This window comes from Ovis aries, chromosome 20 (assembly GCF_016772045.2).
Source record: "Ovis aries strain OAR_USU_Benz2616 breed Rambouillet chromosome 20, ARS-UI_Ramb_v3.0, whole genome shotgun sequence".
NCBI lineage: Eukaryota > Metazoa > Chordata > Mammalia > Artiodactyla > Bovidae > Ovis > Ovis aries.
In genome coordinates this window covers 21870571-21888546 of record NC_056073.1, presented here as the reverse complement: position 1 = coordinate 21888546, position 17976 = coordinate 21870571, and the positions used below count along the sequence as shown (strand labels likewise).

General features: G+C 36.5%; 1 protein-coding gene across 3 annotated transcripts in view; it reads left to right on the top strand.

Annotated features, from left to right (window-relative positions):
- MMUT (methylmalonyl-CoA mutase) overlaps positions 1-16348 on the top strand; it is a 40621-nt gene extending 24273 nt beyond the window's left edge. For all 3 annotated transcript variants that reach the window (XM_004018874.6, XM_012100805.5, XM_004018875.6), the window contains exons 7-13: positions 1013-1124; positions 1798-1913; positions 4240-4355; positions 5957-6088; positions 7457-7604; positions 10180-10347; positions 15876-16348. In XM_004018874.6, the coding sequence (XP_004018923.1) occupies positions 1013-1124; positions 1798-1913; positions 4240-4355; positions 5957-6088; positions 7457-7604; positions 10180-10347; positions 15876-16004 (921 nt within the window). In that variant the 3' untranslated portion in view covers positions 16005-16348. The remainder of the gene's footprint in view (positions 1-1012; positions 1125-1797; positions 1914-4239; positions 4356-5956; positions 6089-7456; positions 7605-10179; positions 10348-15875) is intronic.
- Positions 16349-17976: the final 1628 nt, after the last annotated feature.

Below are 17976 nucleotides of genomic sequence, written 5' to 3'. Positions count from 1 at the left end.
TGCAAGTGTCTGGGCTACTTCTCTACTGGCAGTTGTGGTTAGGTGTGTATTCTGTGGGGTTTTTTTTTTTTTTCTTCTCCCTGTTATGTTGCCCTCTGAGATTCCAAAATTCCCCACAGACCTGCCTGTGAGAGAGTTTCTTACTGTTTGGAAATTTCTCCTTCACGCCACCTCCCCAGGACAGTCTCCAGCCCTAACTCTTGTCTCACTTTTTGTCCTTTATATTTTGTCCTACCTCCTTTAGAAGAGAATGGGCTGCCTTTCTGGGTGCCTGGTATCCTCCGCCAGCATTCAAAAGTTGTTTTGTGGAAGTTGTTCAGCATTCAGATGATCTTTTGATGAATTTGTGGGGGAGCAAGTGGCCTCCCCGTCCTATTCCTCTGCCATCTTGGGTCCTCTCTCCCCTTCTGTTGTCTTTTTAAATGATTTTAAACACAGAAAGTCCTTTTTAATTGATGTAATTTGCATATTTACATTGTGTTAAAGTGTACAGTGTAAGGATTTAATATTTGTATATATTGTTAAAGAATTATCTGAATAAGTTTGGTTAACATCCATTACTACACATAGTTACAGATAGTTTTGCTTGTGATGAGAGCTTTTAAGATCTATGCTCTTGTGAAGTGAAGTCGCTCAGTCATGTCTGACTCTTTGTGACACCATGGACGGAGTAGCCTGCACCAGACTACTCCATCCATGGGATTTTGGAGTGGGTTGCCATTTCCTTCTCCAGGGAATCTTCCTGACCCTGGGATTGAACCCAGGCCTCCCACATTGTAGATAGACTCTTTACCGTCTGAGCCACCTATTAAATAGTATTGTTAGCTCTGCAGAATTTCTAATCAATGCCCTTGTTAACTTACTTCTTTTCTCAAGAAACCTTAAATTTATCACTAAAATAATTTATAATTTTATTAACTTTAGTATTTACATAGCATAACATTTGTACTATTTATTAAAATATTTTCATATTTTCTTCTAGTTTCTTCTAGTAATGTGTTTTTCTTATTAGCTCATTAATGAAATTGAGGAGATGGGTGGAATGGCCAAAGCTGTAGCAGAGGGAATACCTAAGCTTCGAATTGAAGAATGTGCTGCCCGAAGACAAGCTAGAATAGATTCTGGTAAGACAAAGTAGAAAAGGCTTTATGTGAAATGAAGTATTTAAAAAGAAATATTAATTTCTATTTGAAGATAGCACATACAGTTAATAGAACAAAAGTTATGGATAAGTGAAACTTGGATAAAATGTTTCTCATGAATCTGTATGTATCTATCTCTGTGTTGTATTTTTGCATGCCTGGATACACATGGGAAAACATGTATAAAGTATATTTGGAGGCATTATAAAGCAGAGTTTGTAATTCTAGTTTATTGTTTATAAATTTTAAAGGTTTTTTTTTGTTGTTGTTGTTTGAAAGTGGTTGGCTGTAAGGGAATTAAACTACTAGAAAAGCTCTTGCACATTTATCTTCTACCTTATAAATCTTAGATGGTAGCTGCTACTACTGTCTTAATTTTGTAGTGTTAGAAGAGAGTTTATCAGAAGCTCTGGGAAAGTTTGAGAGAATAATAAAAGCCCTCCCTTACAGATATTCTGATATCTACTTGTCTTTTCCCCTTCTACCCCTATTCCATGTTGGTATTTGCTGATCTTTATTGATGTCTATTAAGAGTTAAGAATACTACTTAAAAATATCAAACTTATAAGAAAAGTATGTGGTGATCAGAGCATTACTGTTAGACAATTATTTGTGAATAGAATCTACATATTATTTTCCTCTGGGAAATTGATAGGTTCTGAAGTAATTGTTGGAGTAAATAAGTACCAGTTGGAAAAAGAAGAATCTGTGGATGTTTTGGCAATTGATAATACTTCAGTGCGTAATAAGCAGATTGAAAAACTTAAGAAGGTAATAACAGCTATCATATTTTGAGTGGTTTTGTTTGGTATGCTGGGCACTGTCCAAGCCCTCAGATGTCCTGCTCTATTGTTACAACCACCATGTGAGGTGTGTATTATTTCCCAACATTTTAGAGATAAAGAAACTAAAGATAAGGGAGATTGAGAAACTTGCTCAGGATAAATAATTAAGCAAGACTCAAATCTAAGTCTGTTGATATTAAACGTTCACCTTTTTAATCATAATATCTGCCTCTGTGAAACTTGTATGTTCTTATTAAAAACTGCTCCATAATAATAATAAATCAATAATTTATTGAAGTAAGGCTTAGATGGTTATACAGCTCAAAGTTAAAAACAAGATTAAATTCAGAGTCCATATTTAAACCCAGGTCTTCTCACTGTAATTGATTTTTGTGTTCCTGATACTACTATGAAAGAATTATTTGCTTTCATTTTTTTAAAAAACATTCAAATATATTTGAATAGTGTTTCGGTAAGATATAATTTAGAATGAAAGATATTTATTTTGATTGGAACTAGAGTACTGGTATAATTTTTTATTTCCAGTTTCTTACTGAGATGACCCAAAGTATACAAAGTACTAAAATAAAATAGATAAAACATATTAATTCTTATTGTTGTAACCTATATATTTCTATTACATGGAGCTACTTTGTCTCATAATCTCTGGCTTTAGTAATTACTGCTATTTCTAAGGCAGGAAAGTTGAAGTTCCTTAATGATTTTCTCTGTTTACTATCCTTGTGATTAAGATAGGACTTTCCTCCCCTCAGTTTAAGTATTCTTTTAAGAATCTAATAGACTTTGTCCAGTTAGACTATATGCACAACATTCATCTTCCATTTGTTTTTCTATTAGAGTTAATGGCAGATGTTTAATGATATTATTTCTTTTTACACCCTCATTCAGGAGTTAATTGTTCCTCTCCCACATTTTGCCTTTTTTAAAAAAGAGTTTTATTTAGGATGTAGAATTATATTTCCAGTGACCACAAAAGTCTCAATATTTATTATATTTGGAAAACTCCTTGTTTCCTCTTTTGTGATTAAACTTTCTTAAACTTACAGCTTAAGGGCATACAGTTAACATAAATGATAATATAACTTATTTTTAGATAAGAGTGAGAAGTTCAGTAATGATAATAGATGTGGTTTGTTCTTTGCCTTTAATATAAATTTCCTAATCCCCCTCTGCTTATAAATATGATAAAATTTTAGTGGCATCTTAAGCAGTATCATATTTTAGACTCATACAGATGTGAAAACTTGTAAAAAGTTGAACTTTAGGTAACTTTGCTTAGGTATGTATTTGGGTCCAGAGCTAATAAAGTATTATATAACTAAGATATTTCTAAGTTTGATCTCTTAAGTACTTGGGAGTGTCAGCACTATTATTTATTATTGCCCTGCTTATTTCTGAATGATCAGTGTTAATATAGAATTTGGCATTACTTTCAGTTCAGTTCAGTTCAGTCACTCAGTCCTGTCCAACTCTTTGCGACCCCATGAACTACAGCACGCCAGGCCTCCCTGTCCATCACCAACTCCCGGAGTTCACTCAGACTCACGTCCATTGAGTCAGTGATGCCATCCAGCCATCTCATCGAGTCAGTGATGCCATCCAGCCATCTCATCCTCTGTCGTCCCCTTCTCCTCCTGTCTCCAACCCCTCCCAGCATCAGAGTCTTTTCCAATGAGTCAACTCTTCGCATGAGGTGGCCAAAGTACTGAAGTTGCAGCTTCAGCATTGTTACCTCCAAAGAAATCCCAGGGTTGATCTCCTTCAAAATGGACTGGTTGGATCTCCTTGCAGTCCAAGGGACTCTCAAGAGTCTTCAGCACCACAGTTCAAAAGCATCAATTCTTCGGTGCTCAGCCTTCTTCACAATCCAACTCTCACATCCATACATGACCACAGGAAAAACCATAGCCTTGACTAGACACGACCTTAGTCAGCAAAGTAATGTCTCTGCTTTTCAATATGCTATCTAGGTTGGTCATAACTTTTCTTCCAAGGAGTAAGTGTCTTTTAATTTCATGGCTGCAGTCACCATCTTTAGGAAGTTCTTAAATGTTGAGGGAGTGAATAAATGAACAAAATACCAAATGTAGGATATATGTTATCTCTCTCTCTCTTTTTTTTTTTTTTTTTTGCTTTTAAAGTTAGGATTTTGGAACAGTTTCTATATGAAACGTGTGTGTATATATATGTGTATATATGTGTGTGTGTGTATTTATATATGTATGTATAATCTGATCTGTATTTTATTTTCTAATCACACAAACTGTCCCTTTTTTACCTGTTTCTGTAAGGTCAAATCCACTAGGGATCAGGCTTTGGCTGAACGGTGTCTCGATGCTCTGACGGCATGTGCTGCTAGTGGAGATGGGAATATTCTCGCTCTTGCTGTAGATGCAACTCGAGCAAGGTAAAGGATATGTAAGTTTGAAGTTTTCCAAAAACTAAAAGTTGACCAGTTGAGCTTTTCAGAATCAGTCTTAAATAAGCGATTGATTCTGTAAACCATGTGAACCTAGAAGAAAATAATTGGAAACCAAAATAAAATTGATTCTTGTTTTTTTTTTTTTTTTTTTAAAATATCTGTGCTTTAAAAACATTCATCCATTTTGCATGGAGTCTATTAATAGCTGTATTTCCCTGTGGCTCAGGACATTTGAAGCTCTTGTAACGTCACTGATTTACAGGTTCAAATTTGATGTTCTTTCAAGTATAGGAAGACATTATGCTCACAGTAAGCAAACCTGCCTTTTGTCAAAGGTGGACAGTATCTCTTTCTTCCTGAGCTGTGTACTATGTAGACATCTTTGAAAAAATAGTCTAGAATAAAGGCAGTTAGTCCTTTGCCTTACAGAACGTGCAGAAAAGCAAGTGACCCGCAAAATCTTTTCTCCCAATATATGATAATGTCACTAAAGAAATTGGTTTTGCTTTTATTGTTTATTGGTTAATATAATTAATATAATGAACTTTTGTTTCAGCTGTTTAAGGGATAGAATGAATAGTATGTTACTTTTTTGTTTGTTTTTCAGTTTTAATTTCTTAAAAGAAATAAGATGACTTATCTGCTTAAAATCCTTCAATGGTCTCCTATTTCTTTTAAATTAAAACCTAATCTTACTATGGCTTGTAAGACAGCTGAATGTAACTCTTGCCTACTTCTCTGACCTTGTCTTATCCTGCTTCCTTTGTTAATGTCCCCAATTTCCTTCTTTCTATTTTTAGCACATAAAATATATTTTCCTACTTCTCAGAGTCATTGCATTTGGCATTTCCTTTTTCAAACACTTTTCTCTCAAGTTCCCTTGAGTTTCTCTTTCTCATCATTTAGATCTTAGTTCAAAAGCTGTATCTTCATGTCTTCAGCTGCTTTAAAACAGCTTTCCCAAGCACCTCATTCTATTTTGCCTATTTTAATGTCTTCATAGTACTTATTACCATATGAAATTAATTTGTTTGTTAGTGTACTGTGTATACTCTGACTAGATGATATGCTCTGCAAGAGTAGGGGTTTTTTTTTGTTTTGTTTTTGTTTGGTTTTATTTATCACTATATCTCTAGCACTTACCAGTTCTTGCCCCATATTAGGTACTCAGTACATGTTGAATGAATTAATAAACAAAAATGTAATATGCTATTAATAAAAGATTTACTTTTTATCAAAAAAATCTTACTGGGAATATTGCTCTTTGCCCATTTACATTGCTAAGCAGTGAATTGCTCAGTAATCTTTAGATACTTGTCTATTAGTAGTTTTTAGGTCATTAGGTCATTTTTCAGTTGACAAATGTTGAAAAGAGATCACATTGTATAAAGGCATCCAGAGTATTTTTTTTCATAATTATTCTGAGGAAAGATGCAGTCGTGAATGCAGTAAAGAACATTCAGATTTAGGTTTTTGACAGCCTATTTTTGACAGAGGTAATAAAATATGTCTAAGTATATTGAATGTTAAGATAAATATTATATCCAAAATAGTGATATTATCAGAACCTCCATTTAATATTTTAGATGTACAGTTGGGGAAATCACAGATGCCATGAAAAAGGTATTTGGTGAACATAAAGCTAATGATCGTATGGTGAGTGGAGCCTACCGCCAGGAATTTGGAGAAAGTAAAGAGATAGCATTTGCTATCAAAAGGTAATGTGTGAGATTTCTTAAACCAGAATGTCATCTTTTCTGTTAACACAATCCTCATGTATCTACTGTGGGCTTAATTTTCTCACATACAACTGGAAAATATTGATATTTGACTTATACTTTCCTCCTTAATCTGTAGTTTTACTATAGTAATATTTTGAACTTTGACCATGGTCCCCTTTAGGAGTTTCTCATTTAAAGCAAATGTTTGTTTAACTAATGTTGATATTGCTTCACATCCTCCAGGGACTTAGATTTCAATCTCCTTAAGATGGTATACTTTTATATTAGCTTAAATTTTATTTACATTGTGTAATCACTCTAACAATGATAAAATCTTTACTTTTCCTATTTGAAAGTAAATATTTGGTTGCCATCTATGAATAAGTTAAAAGCAGTCATTACTGAACTGATAGTAAGTGACACAGTCTAACATGAGTTGGAAATATGAATTAATATAAATTGATCATGTTTCTGTAGTGTGAGTAGTACCTTCCTGTTGATTGGTTTTCTCAACCTCTGTAATAAATTTTCCACAATTATATCACTACTCATATATGAGATAAATATCAAAACAACCAAGGTGAAAGTCATCAAAATGGCACGTGTTTTTTTTTCTTTTAACAAAAGCAAATTTGTTTCTTACTGCTTTTTCATCTGGAGCATACATTTATTGACTTAAGCATGATTATACATTATCATAAGATATCACATTGAGGCCACTTGGAGGAGTTCACACTTGTGAATGGTAAGTGAGATATGGACAGTCCAAAACAGCTAGTGAGTCAAGTATATGTACAAATAATTCTGAAGGCATTTTTTAGTTAATATTTTACTATTTCTGCATATTGTACTATAGAGACTATCTTAAGAAGTTGTAAAGTTGTTGTTTTCTCATCTTGCTTCACTGTGATGTTCTCAGTGTTACAGGCTTACAGTCTTTCAAATTTTCTTCTAGGGTAGGAGATGGTAAACATATTCAGGCTTTAATTTAGTTCTTGATATAAAACAAAGATATTAATAAAATATGAATAAACAAATTAGGTGTTTTATATAAATTTGAAAGATTTGCTGCAGGTAAATTATAGTTTTATATCTTAACTTTGGGCAATTATTATATAACTTATATTTTATTTTATTTTTGGTATCTAATGCCTTTATTCTCATTTTTATTTGCTAGCCCCTTAAATATAACTCTTTTACAACATCATAATCTTGAAGGTCTGTGATGTTATTTCTTTACTGACTTCCTGTCCTGAAGGTTTCTTTCTAGAAGTGATACTCACACCTGCTAACACTAAACTGTCTTTTCTTTTTTTTTTTTTTAGGACTCTTAAGTCTTAAAATATATTTTAAAATGTTCCTTAGGGTTGAGAAGTTCATGGAACGTGAGGGTCGCAGACCTCGTCTTCTTGTGGCAAAAATGGGACAAGATGGACATGACAGAGGAGCAAAAGTTATTGCTACAGGATTTGCTGATCTTGGTTTTGATGTGGATATTGGTCCTCTTTTTCAGGTATTGAAAACTGTTGGGAGGAATTTCAAGTCCTGTTGTTATATGCTGCAAATAGGTCAACTGAAATGAAGACTAAGGAGTATTCATTGAATTTTTACTGGGAAAGAAGTATACCTTACTCAAGAGGCCCAGCCTTTATAGAGTCTCCCATTAGAGTTTTCCCATTTGGGATTTTAAGATATTGCTCAGAAAAGCTAGAGAAAATTTTTATGATAAAGAGTTAGCCCAGACTTCTGGGTATGTGTTCTTAAACTGTATTGGTAGATAAATATGTAAATGTGTTTAGAGTCTCATATATTTAAGGTGAGTTTTGTTAAGAATCTCAAATATATTTAAGATTAAATAAATTGTATACAATGTATTTAGTTTGCTTTCAGTCCTCTAAGTTGAATACTTTTCCATTCTACTTTCTTACTCACACTTTGCTATCCCTTTGCTTTAGTTTGTTTGCTTATTTTAAATAGTGATCAAATATAACGCAAATATTTAGTGGTTAGCTTTTGGGAAATGTTTTTTCCATAAAATAAAAAGAATTTTAAAAAATTGTTGGAAAAATGTAAACAAATTGGAACCTAAAGGAATCTTAGAAATAACTGAAAGTTAATTTCCCCATTAAATACCATCTCTAAAAGTTTAATTTGTCTTTTAGTAACATCAGCTTTGTTACCATAATTCTGCATCATTAAAAAAAATAGTTATCTATGGCTGAAGGTACAATCATGTAGTACTCTGATGACTGATTTAATAAAAATAATCAATTTGATGTTTTTAAAATTGCAACATTTGATAATTTCCACTTCGACTTATATAAACATAAGGCATGGAACTGAATTATTCAAATGGAGTTTTAATCTAATAAATTCTGGTAGCATGGATGATATGAATAACAAATCATGCTTAAATTAAATGCCTTATCTTTAAGAAATCAATAGCAAGAATATGCACAATTTTAAAAGGTTTTAATTTCATGTCAATATTTTTTGCAGACTCAAGGTTTTACCAATATGTTATATGACTTTCCTCGGGATCTTCTTAAATGTAGTTCCATTAATGAGTATGAATCCTTTGTTTTTGCACTAAAATTATGAGTCTTACAATCTTACCAAACTCCAAGAAAATTCACAAATTTTATAGTATTTTTTCTGCTTATAATTATGCAGTGGTTTCTCAGATGGCCTTATCCTTCCCAATTGTCTTGATTTACATTATATGTACCATTAGAGACATGTAGGTACTTTTTTAAAATATGAAATGATTTAAATTCATGTATATTATCTAAGCAATGTCATGAACTTATAACAGAGGAGATATGATCTTTGTTAATTCATAATTGAATGTTTGAAAACATCCTTTATAATTTTATATCCCAGTAGTAAACTAAGATTGGAGAAGGCAATGGCACCCCACTCCAGCACTCTTGCCTGGAAAATCCCATGGATGGAGGAGCCTGGTAGGCTGCCGTCCATGGGGTCGCGAAGAGTCAGACACGACTGAGCGACTTCCCTTTCACTTTTCACTTTCATGCATTGAAGAAGGAAATGGCAACCCACTCCAGTGTTCTTGCCTGGAGAATGCCAGGGACGGGGGAGCCTGGTGGGCTGCCGCCTATGGGGTCGCACAGAGTCGGACACGACTGAAGCGACTTAGCAGCAGCAGCAGTAAACTCAGATAATAAATGAGAGACATGGCCTCACCTGAATCATCCCTTCTCTTGTTTATGCACTTCCCTGGATGCTATAGCCCCTTAACTAGTTTCTACAGTTCTCCTGTTATTTTGCTCCATGAAGTGAAAGTGAGATTGTCAGTCGCTCAGATGTGTCTGACTCTTTTTGACCCCATGGACTAGCTTGCCTGGCTCTTTTTGACCCCACGGACTAGCTTGCCTGGCTTCTCTGTCCATGGAATCCTCCAGGCAACAATACTAGAGTGAGTAGCCATTCCCTTCTCCAAGAGATCTTCCTGACCCAGGGATTGAATGTGCATCTCCTGCATTGCAGGCAGATTCTTTTACTATCTGAGCCACCAGGGAAGCCCTATTTTGCTCCATATATTACCGTTAATTTCATATTTCCATGGGAGAACAAGGTCCTGGTGCTTCGTAGTCCACACCATCTTCTGTCTTCTCATTCAATTTTTAATCCTAAAATTCACTTTTTTAATGTTGCATTTTAAATTCAGTCTTTAATTCTTTAGATCCTATCACATGTTACCTCTCAGTTAATGTTGGTAAGGAAAACAACAGATGTATTTTTTAAAAAATTATAATGAAGAGATAATATATTTTGCCTATATCTCCCCTTTATCTTAAAGATTTTGTAGGGAACTTCATCTTGATATAACTTAATTGATAAATGCTAGAGCTAGCATTTATCAGCAGACCTGGTGTTTATTAGCACTGGTGTTTATTACAACAGTTGGATGAGGTGGTATTTGAGAATGGTGAAATATGAAGTTACATTCACATCAAGATTTTTAATGAGGACAATTTTAGAATGTCCGCTGAAGTAGTTGTAACACTTTAGAAACACTTTTGGGGATTAATAATGATTTGCGTCTTTAATTTATAACTGTTCAGACTCCCCGGGAGGTGGCCCAGCAGGCTGTGGATGCAGATGTGCACACTGTGGGTGTGAGCACCCTGGCTGCTGGGCACAAGACCCTCGTTCCTGAGCTCATCAAGGAACTCAACGCCCTTGGACGGCCAGATATTCTTGTCATGTGTGGGGGAGTGATACCGCCGCAGGTATTTTCATCTCCTACATTTTCTAATACTGTACTGGGACTGCTGAGTAACAGTAGTTTGTATGTAATTATTTAATTTACTGTATATTTTCTCTAAAAATGTGTTGCAGAGTTAGAGCCAAATTAGAACCAAATTATTTCTTAGTGCTTCTACTAAGTAAATTCTACAAAAGTGGTCAATGTTGTTTTCTGTTTAGACTGTATTGTAATTCAGTATGCATGCTAAGTTGCTTCAGTTGTGTCCAACTCTTTGCGACCCCATGGACTGTAGTCCGTCCTCTGTCTATGGGATTCTCTAGGCAAGAACACTGGAGTGGTTGCCATTACCTCCTTCAGGGAATCTTCCCGACCTAGGGATTGAACCTGTGTCTTAGGTCTGCCTGCGTTGGCAGGCATGTTCTTCACCACTAGCATCACCTGGGAAGCCCTCAGTATGCATAATTTAATACTATATAACGCTTCTATGAGAGAGTTGCCTCCCTACAAATTAGTCACCTAGATAGAGATCTGTCTTCGTCATATTCAGTAAGCACTGATGGAAAAGGAACAGGCTGAAAGTAATAAAATCTAACAACTGGAATAGAGAAGAATGGTGAACACACAGTGAGGATATCAGCCCTCCCCAGGGAAAGAGTGAACACCCCTCATCCTGGCAGTGGAGTCAGTCCTTTAGTTGCCCAGTCCTCTCAGCACTTGCTTCTGTTGTTTCAGAGTTGCTACCTTGTTCATTTCCTCCATATCCCTATCCCCGAATGCTGCCCTAACTTAGCACTGTATCAGTTACATGGTCCTATAAAACCCCCATTTTCATGAAGCTAATTCAATTGGGATATAGTTTTCTGAGAGCCCAAAACACCTAATTCAGACATAAATGGAATCAGCCTGTCCTGAAAATTATGGCTGAATGGAGAATATGTGGATTCTAGAACAAGAATGTGGATCCTCTTAGGAAAAGATAAATGGATGCTAGATAACAGTAATGTTAATTAATTTATTAAGGAGACAGGGCCGCTGCCCGTATGTGACCTTGTGCTGTGTGTGCTTAGTTGCTTAGTCATGTCCAACTCTTTGTGACCCTATGGACTGTAGCCCGCCAGACTCCTCTGTCCATGGGGATTCTCCAGGCAAGAATGTTGGAGTGAGCTGTCATGCCCTCCTTCCCGGGATCTTCCCAACCCAGGGATCAAACCCAGGTCTCCCGCATTGCAGGTAGATTTCTTCACCATCTGAGTCACCAGGGAAGCCTGTGAATACTGGAGTGGGTAGCCTATCCCTTTTCCAGGGGATGTTCCCGACCCAATATATGACCTTACCAATCAGTTAAAATAGTTAAGGTATAACCTGGGTCTATTTCCAATCCAGTTTTTAATAATATCAAATTGTGTTTTTACTGAGAATGTAAAAAATATTGAGTTACAAGAACTGTATATGAGATTGCTTCTAAGTAAATGACCGTACGTAGTACAAAGACCCCCACCACTATATAGCAGGAATCTGTCAGTGAAATGTGACCTTGTGCCCATGTGTTCAGTTTTTCTCCTTCTGTTACAACTCAGAGTATAAAATAATGAATGTGTACACAACTTATGAAATGAGAAGATACATATGTATGAGCTTGTGAGGTTGGTTATAATGGACTGGCAACCAAGTTGTGTATTACTTCTTTCTAACAATGCAGTGCTTAATGTGGTATAGTCAACACAAAAGTGGTTTTGTTCCCTGGTGGCTCAGATGGTAAAGAATCTGCCTGCAGTACAGGAGACCCAGGTTTAGTCCCTGGATGGGGAAGATCCCCTGGAAAAGAGAATGCCTATCCACTCTAGTATTTCTGGAGAAGAGAATGCCTACCCACTCTAGTATTCTTGGCTGGAGAATTCCATGGACAGATGAGCCTGGTGGGCACAGTCCATGGGGTCACAGAGTCAGATATGACTGAGTGACTATTTAATTTTTATTTATTAGTCAACACAAAACTATTTTTATTAGCACCTTTGCCTCTTATTTTGATAAGTATAGTTTATTATTTGAAAATATAAAGGACTTTAATTCTTTATTACTGTCTGACTATGGAACACTTCTATCTGTATTGCAGTTTTAGAGCCCATAATAGTAATACCTAAGCTCTTAGGCATGATATTAAAATGTAAGACTCAAAATAATTAGGCAGTACAAGGTAGTGGCATTGAAATACAAATTGATGCCAGCCTGGATGGTAGGGGTTTTGGGAGAGAATGGATATATGTATATGCATGGCTGAATCCCTTTGCTCTTCATCTGAAACTACCACAACAGTCTTAATTGGTTATACCCCAATACAAAATGTTTTTGGTGTTAAAAAAAAAAAAATTGAGAAGAAATGCAGGCCTGTAATACAAGGGGCTGACATTTTCAAGCTGTATATTTCATAGAAGTCTCTAGATATTTAAATTACCTAGAACATCTGTGGAGAAGGCAATGGTACCCCACTCCAGTACTCTTGCCTGGAAAATCCCATGGACAGAAGAGCCTGGTAGGCTGCAATCCATGGGGTCGCTAAGAGTCGGGCATGACTGAGCGACTTCCCTTTCACTTTTCACTTTCATGCATTAGAGAAGGAAATGGCAACCCACTCCAGTGTTCTTGACTGGAGAATCCCATGGACAGAGGAGCCTAGTGGGCTGCTGCCTATGGGGTCACACAGAGTTGGACACGACTGAAGTGACTTAGCAGCAGCAGCAGCAGCAGAACATCTGTAGGTGTTTGCCGTGCTTTTTCCTCTTGAGTTTAAAGACGAAGGATCATTTTTTATAATGACACATTTGTGTGTTAATATTGGCATCTTTTTTAAATATAATGATATCAGTTAACACCCATGCATTTTTCTCATTACTTGTTTTCAGTAAATATATAAAATGTTGTTATTATTCAGCTGAAAGTCTCTTAGCTTTTAAATTAGAGAGCACTAATGTATGGCTGTTAATCAAAATGATTTAACCATTGCCATTGTGGAGCTTATAGCAATAAGACATGTAAAGTGCCACTGCAGAATTATGGTATTATAAGAATATTACAAGGAAATAATAGAGACAGAAAAGAAGTAGTTGGGGGATAATTAGCATGACCATGTGATTTATCATCTCATGATCAATTTTGAGAATGAAAAATGGATACTACTAAAAAGGGTGTTGCAAAAACAAACAATTCAATTAAGAACTGGGCAGAGGATCTGAATAGACATTTTTTCAAAGATGACAAATGATCAACAGGTACATGAAAAGATGCTCAACATTACCCATTAACAAGGATGTGCAAATCAAAACCACAATGAGATATCACCTCATATCTGTTAGACTAGCTGTCATCAAAAAGACAAGAAATAACAGGTGTTGTCGAGGATATGTAGAAAAGGGAGCTTTCGTGCACTGTTGGTGGGAATGTAAATTGGTGCAGCCACTATGGTGAACAGTACAGAGATTTTTCAAAAAGTTAAAAATAAAGCTACATATGATCCAGCAATCCTAATGCTGGATATTTATCTGAAGAAAACAAAAACACTAGCTTGATATATGTTCACCCCCTGCCATGTTCATAGCAGCATTATTTACAGTAGCCAAGACATGGAAATAACCTAAATGTCCGTCAGTGGGTGAATGAATAAAGAAAATGTGGCACGCACACATGCACAGAGGAATATTATTCAGCCATAAAAAAATTCTTGCCATTTATGACAACATGGGTGGACCTTGAGGGCTTTATACTAAGTGAAATAAGTCAGAGAAATACAAATAGGGCATGATCTTACTTATATGTGAAAGAACAGATTGGTGGTTGCTCGAAGCAGCGGGTAGAGGGTAGGTGAAACGAGCAAAGGGAGCCAAAAGGTACAGACTTTCAGTTATAAAATAAATAAGTTCTGGGAATATATGTGCAGTGTGGTGACCATGGGTAATAGTACTGTACTGCATATTTGAAAGTTACTAAGAGTAGTATGTAACTAAGTAACTAAGTAGTAACTTAGAGACCAAGGACTAAGGACATTGTTGTTGTTTGGTTGCTAGGTAATGTCTGATTCTTTTGCAACCCTTTGACTGTAGACTTCCAGGCTCCTCCGTCCATGAGATTTCTCAGGCAGGAATACTGGAGTGGGTTGCCATTTCCTCTTCCAGGAGATCTTCCCAACCCAGGGACTGAACCCACGTCTCCTGCATTGGCAGAGGGATTCTTTACCACTGAGCCACCAGGGAAACCCTCAAGGACATAGTACTAAGAAACTAAGAGAGGTACCAAGAGCTCACAATGTTGCACAGTGTTCAGGATATCTTAGAAGTTCTAAACTCATATGTGCACACACAAAATTTTTTTACTAATTTATGGTATAGATGTTAACTAGATCTACCATAGTGATCATCTTACAAGGTATACACATATTGAATCATTAGGTTGTACACCTGAAACTAATGTCAATTAAAGCTAAAAAAAAATAACCTCATGGGAAAAAAGGTATTGCAATAGAGAACACAAGCCAGGATGTCCTGGAATTATGTTCACTCTAGTGAATGGAAAAGACCCTGATGCTGGGAGGGACTGGGGGCAGAAGGAGAAGGGGACGACAGAGCATGAGGTGGCTGGATGGCATCACTGCCTCAATGGACATGAGTTTGAGTAGACTCCGGGAGCTGGTGATAGACAGGGAGGCCTGGCACGCTGCGATTCATGGGATCACAAAGAGTTGGATACGACCGAGCGACTGAACTGAACTGACTGACTGAGTGAATGAGGATTAGGGCTTTAAAGCATCTCCTAAACTTGATATTATAGCTCCAAATACTCTGATATTAAAACAGTCTAAAGCCTGGAACAGTATTTGTGCCCTGGGAATCTTTTCACTCAAACTTTATTTAAAACAAACTAATAAATAGCAGCAACAACAACAGAGAATTTTTTTCAAATGAGTTAACATGATTTTGAACAAACTCTAGGAGATAGTGAAGGATAGGGAAGCCTGACGTGCTGCAGCCCATGGGGTCACAAAGAGTCGGACGCAGCTGAGTGACTGAACAACAACAATTTTCATTTATAGAAAATCTAATTCCAGCATGAAGCCAAATTCAAAGTACTGCCATTCACTAGCTGCAGGCAAAGCACCTGGAGGAAATAAATAGCCTTGTAAATCTGAACCTATAATGTGATACTAAATTTAACACAAATAATGGCAAATAGTAAAAATTTAGGTAAGGTAATATGATGTAGGGTCCAGAAATTCTCAGCTGCTGGACCATACAGCTTCCCACCACAAACAATACACTGAGGTATTTGGAAAATTGGCAGAATGTCTTTTATTCTTTTAATATCTTGGAGTGTAAAGGTTAGAGTTAGGGCAGGCCCAGTCATGGAGGATTTTTTCAGCCTCAAATGCCAGTAGTGTATCAGATGAGAAAGTTTGCGGCACTGAGGATAAAGAAGAAAGGACAGCATTCATTGTCCTTTTGTTTCACTTTCTTGAAATATAAATATTGTCTCTTCTATTAATAAAATAAATTCTTTCAACAGGATTATGAATTTCTGTTTGAAGTTGGTGTTTCCAATGTGTTTGGTCCTGGGACTCGAATTCCAAAGGCTGCCGTTCAAGTGCTTGATGATATTGAAAAGTGTTTGGAAAAGAAGCAACAGTCTATATAACATCCTGTTTTGGGGTTAGCTTTTTTCTAATCTATTCTTTCAGTAATGATCAAAGAGGCCATGTCTTCAAATTATTCAACACCTAATATGTGCTTTCCTGAAAGCTTTACGTTAAAATACCTGACTTATGAGAATGCTGTCATGCTATGTGTGTGTATAGTTTCACTTTAATTTTAATTTTAAAAATTAAAATTATCCTTAAAAAATCTCTATAATACATGCTGAGTACTTTGTCAGAAACTGGAGAGAAAGGTATTATTTTTAACAATTGTGATATTTCTTTGAAATATTTCTTATAAATCTGTTTACTTTCTATTTTAAGAATTAAACAATACCTAAAGCAATCTGACTAAGCCTGTTCTTTCAGTTTAGTACAGTTTAGTTGCTCAGTCGTCTCCGACTCTGCGACCCCGTGAACCGCACGCAGCACGCCAGGCCTCCCTGTCCATCACCAACTCCTGGAGTCCACCCAAACTCATGTCCATTGAGTCGATGATGCCATCCAACCATCTTATCCTCTGTCGTCCCCTTCTCCTCCCACCTTCAATCTTTCCCAGCATCAGGGTCTTTTCCAATGAGTCAGCTCTTCGCAGCAAGTGGCCAAAGTGTTGGAGTTTCAACTTCAACATCAGTCCTTCCAGTGAACACCCAGGACTGATCTCCTTTCAGATGGACTGGTTGGATCTCCTTGCAGTCCAAGGGACTCTCAAGAGTCTTCTCCAACACCACAGTTCAAAAACATCAATTCTTCAGGACCCAGCTTTCTTTTTAGTCCAACTCTCATATCTATACATGACTACTGGAAAAACCATAGCCTTAACTAGTCTTATTCTTTAATTTAGTTTTAATTGACTTAAACACCAGAAAATATAATCCATAGGTAAATAAAATAATTATACCTATATTGGAAAAAATAGTAGAAATATTTATGAAAGGAATATATTGTGATTGTGGTCCTCAGCCAAATTCTACCAGAATTACTTTGATACAAGTATTAAGTCAGACCTGAAGTTGGAATGGGGAGGCAGGAAAGAAATGGCAGAAATTCTTCAGGTGACTTTGCTTTCATCTTAGACATGAACATGTGACCCTGTTATTTCTGGGCTTGGCTTAAGACCCAGGAGAGTGGGTCTTCATGAGTAGTCCCTAAAATGGAAGTCCTTAGGCTCTTAGCATGGCTTAGAATGATGATATGAGCTAGGAGTGTAGAAGGGCCACTGTGTATGTATCTGAAAAGACAGTGATATGATTCAGGCTGAGTCTGAAGGCTTGAGAACCAAGGGAGCCCATGGTGTAAATCTCAGTCCAAGGGCCAGAGAAGATGCAGTGTGAGATGGGAAAAAAGTGGTGAATTCCTTCTTTCTCTACCTTTTGTTTTTATTCAGACCCTCAGCAGATTTCATGGTGCTCACTCACATTGGGGAGGGCAGTCTACGTTGCCAAGTCCATTAATTCAAATGCTAATCTTATCTAGAAACACACTCACAGACACATCTAGAAATAATGTTTAATCTGGGTACCCCATTGAGTTAACATGTAAAATTAACTATCACAGAGTTGACACTGCAGGTAGAGATGCACAATTATGCAGCTACTATGGAGGAGAAAATGGCAAATGACTCCAGTATTTTTGCCTGGAGAATCCCATGGACAGAGAAGCCTGTTGGGCCACAGTCCATGGGGCTGCTAAGAGTTAGACACAACTTAGCAACTAACCACCACCATCGAAGATGACAGTGCTCAAAAAAATTAAACAATTACCATATCACCCAGCAATTCTACTTCTGGGTATATATCCAAAAGAATTCAGAGCAGGGACTCAAATAGATACTTGTACATTAATATGTGTATTAATATTCATGGCAGCATTATTTACTGTAGCCAAAGGGTGGAAGCAACCCAAGTGACCACTGACAGATGAATGAATAAGCAAAATGTAATAAACACATAGAATACTATTCAGCGCCCATGG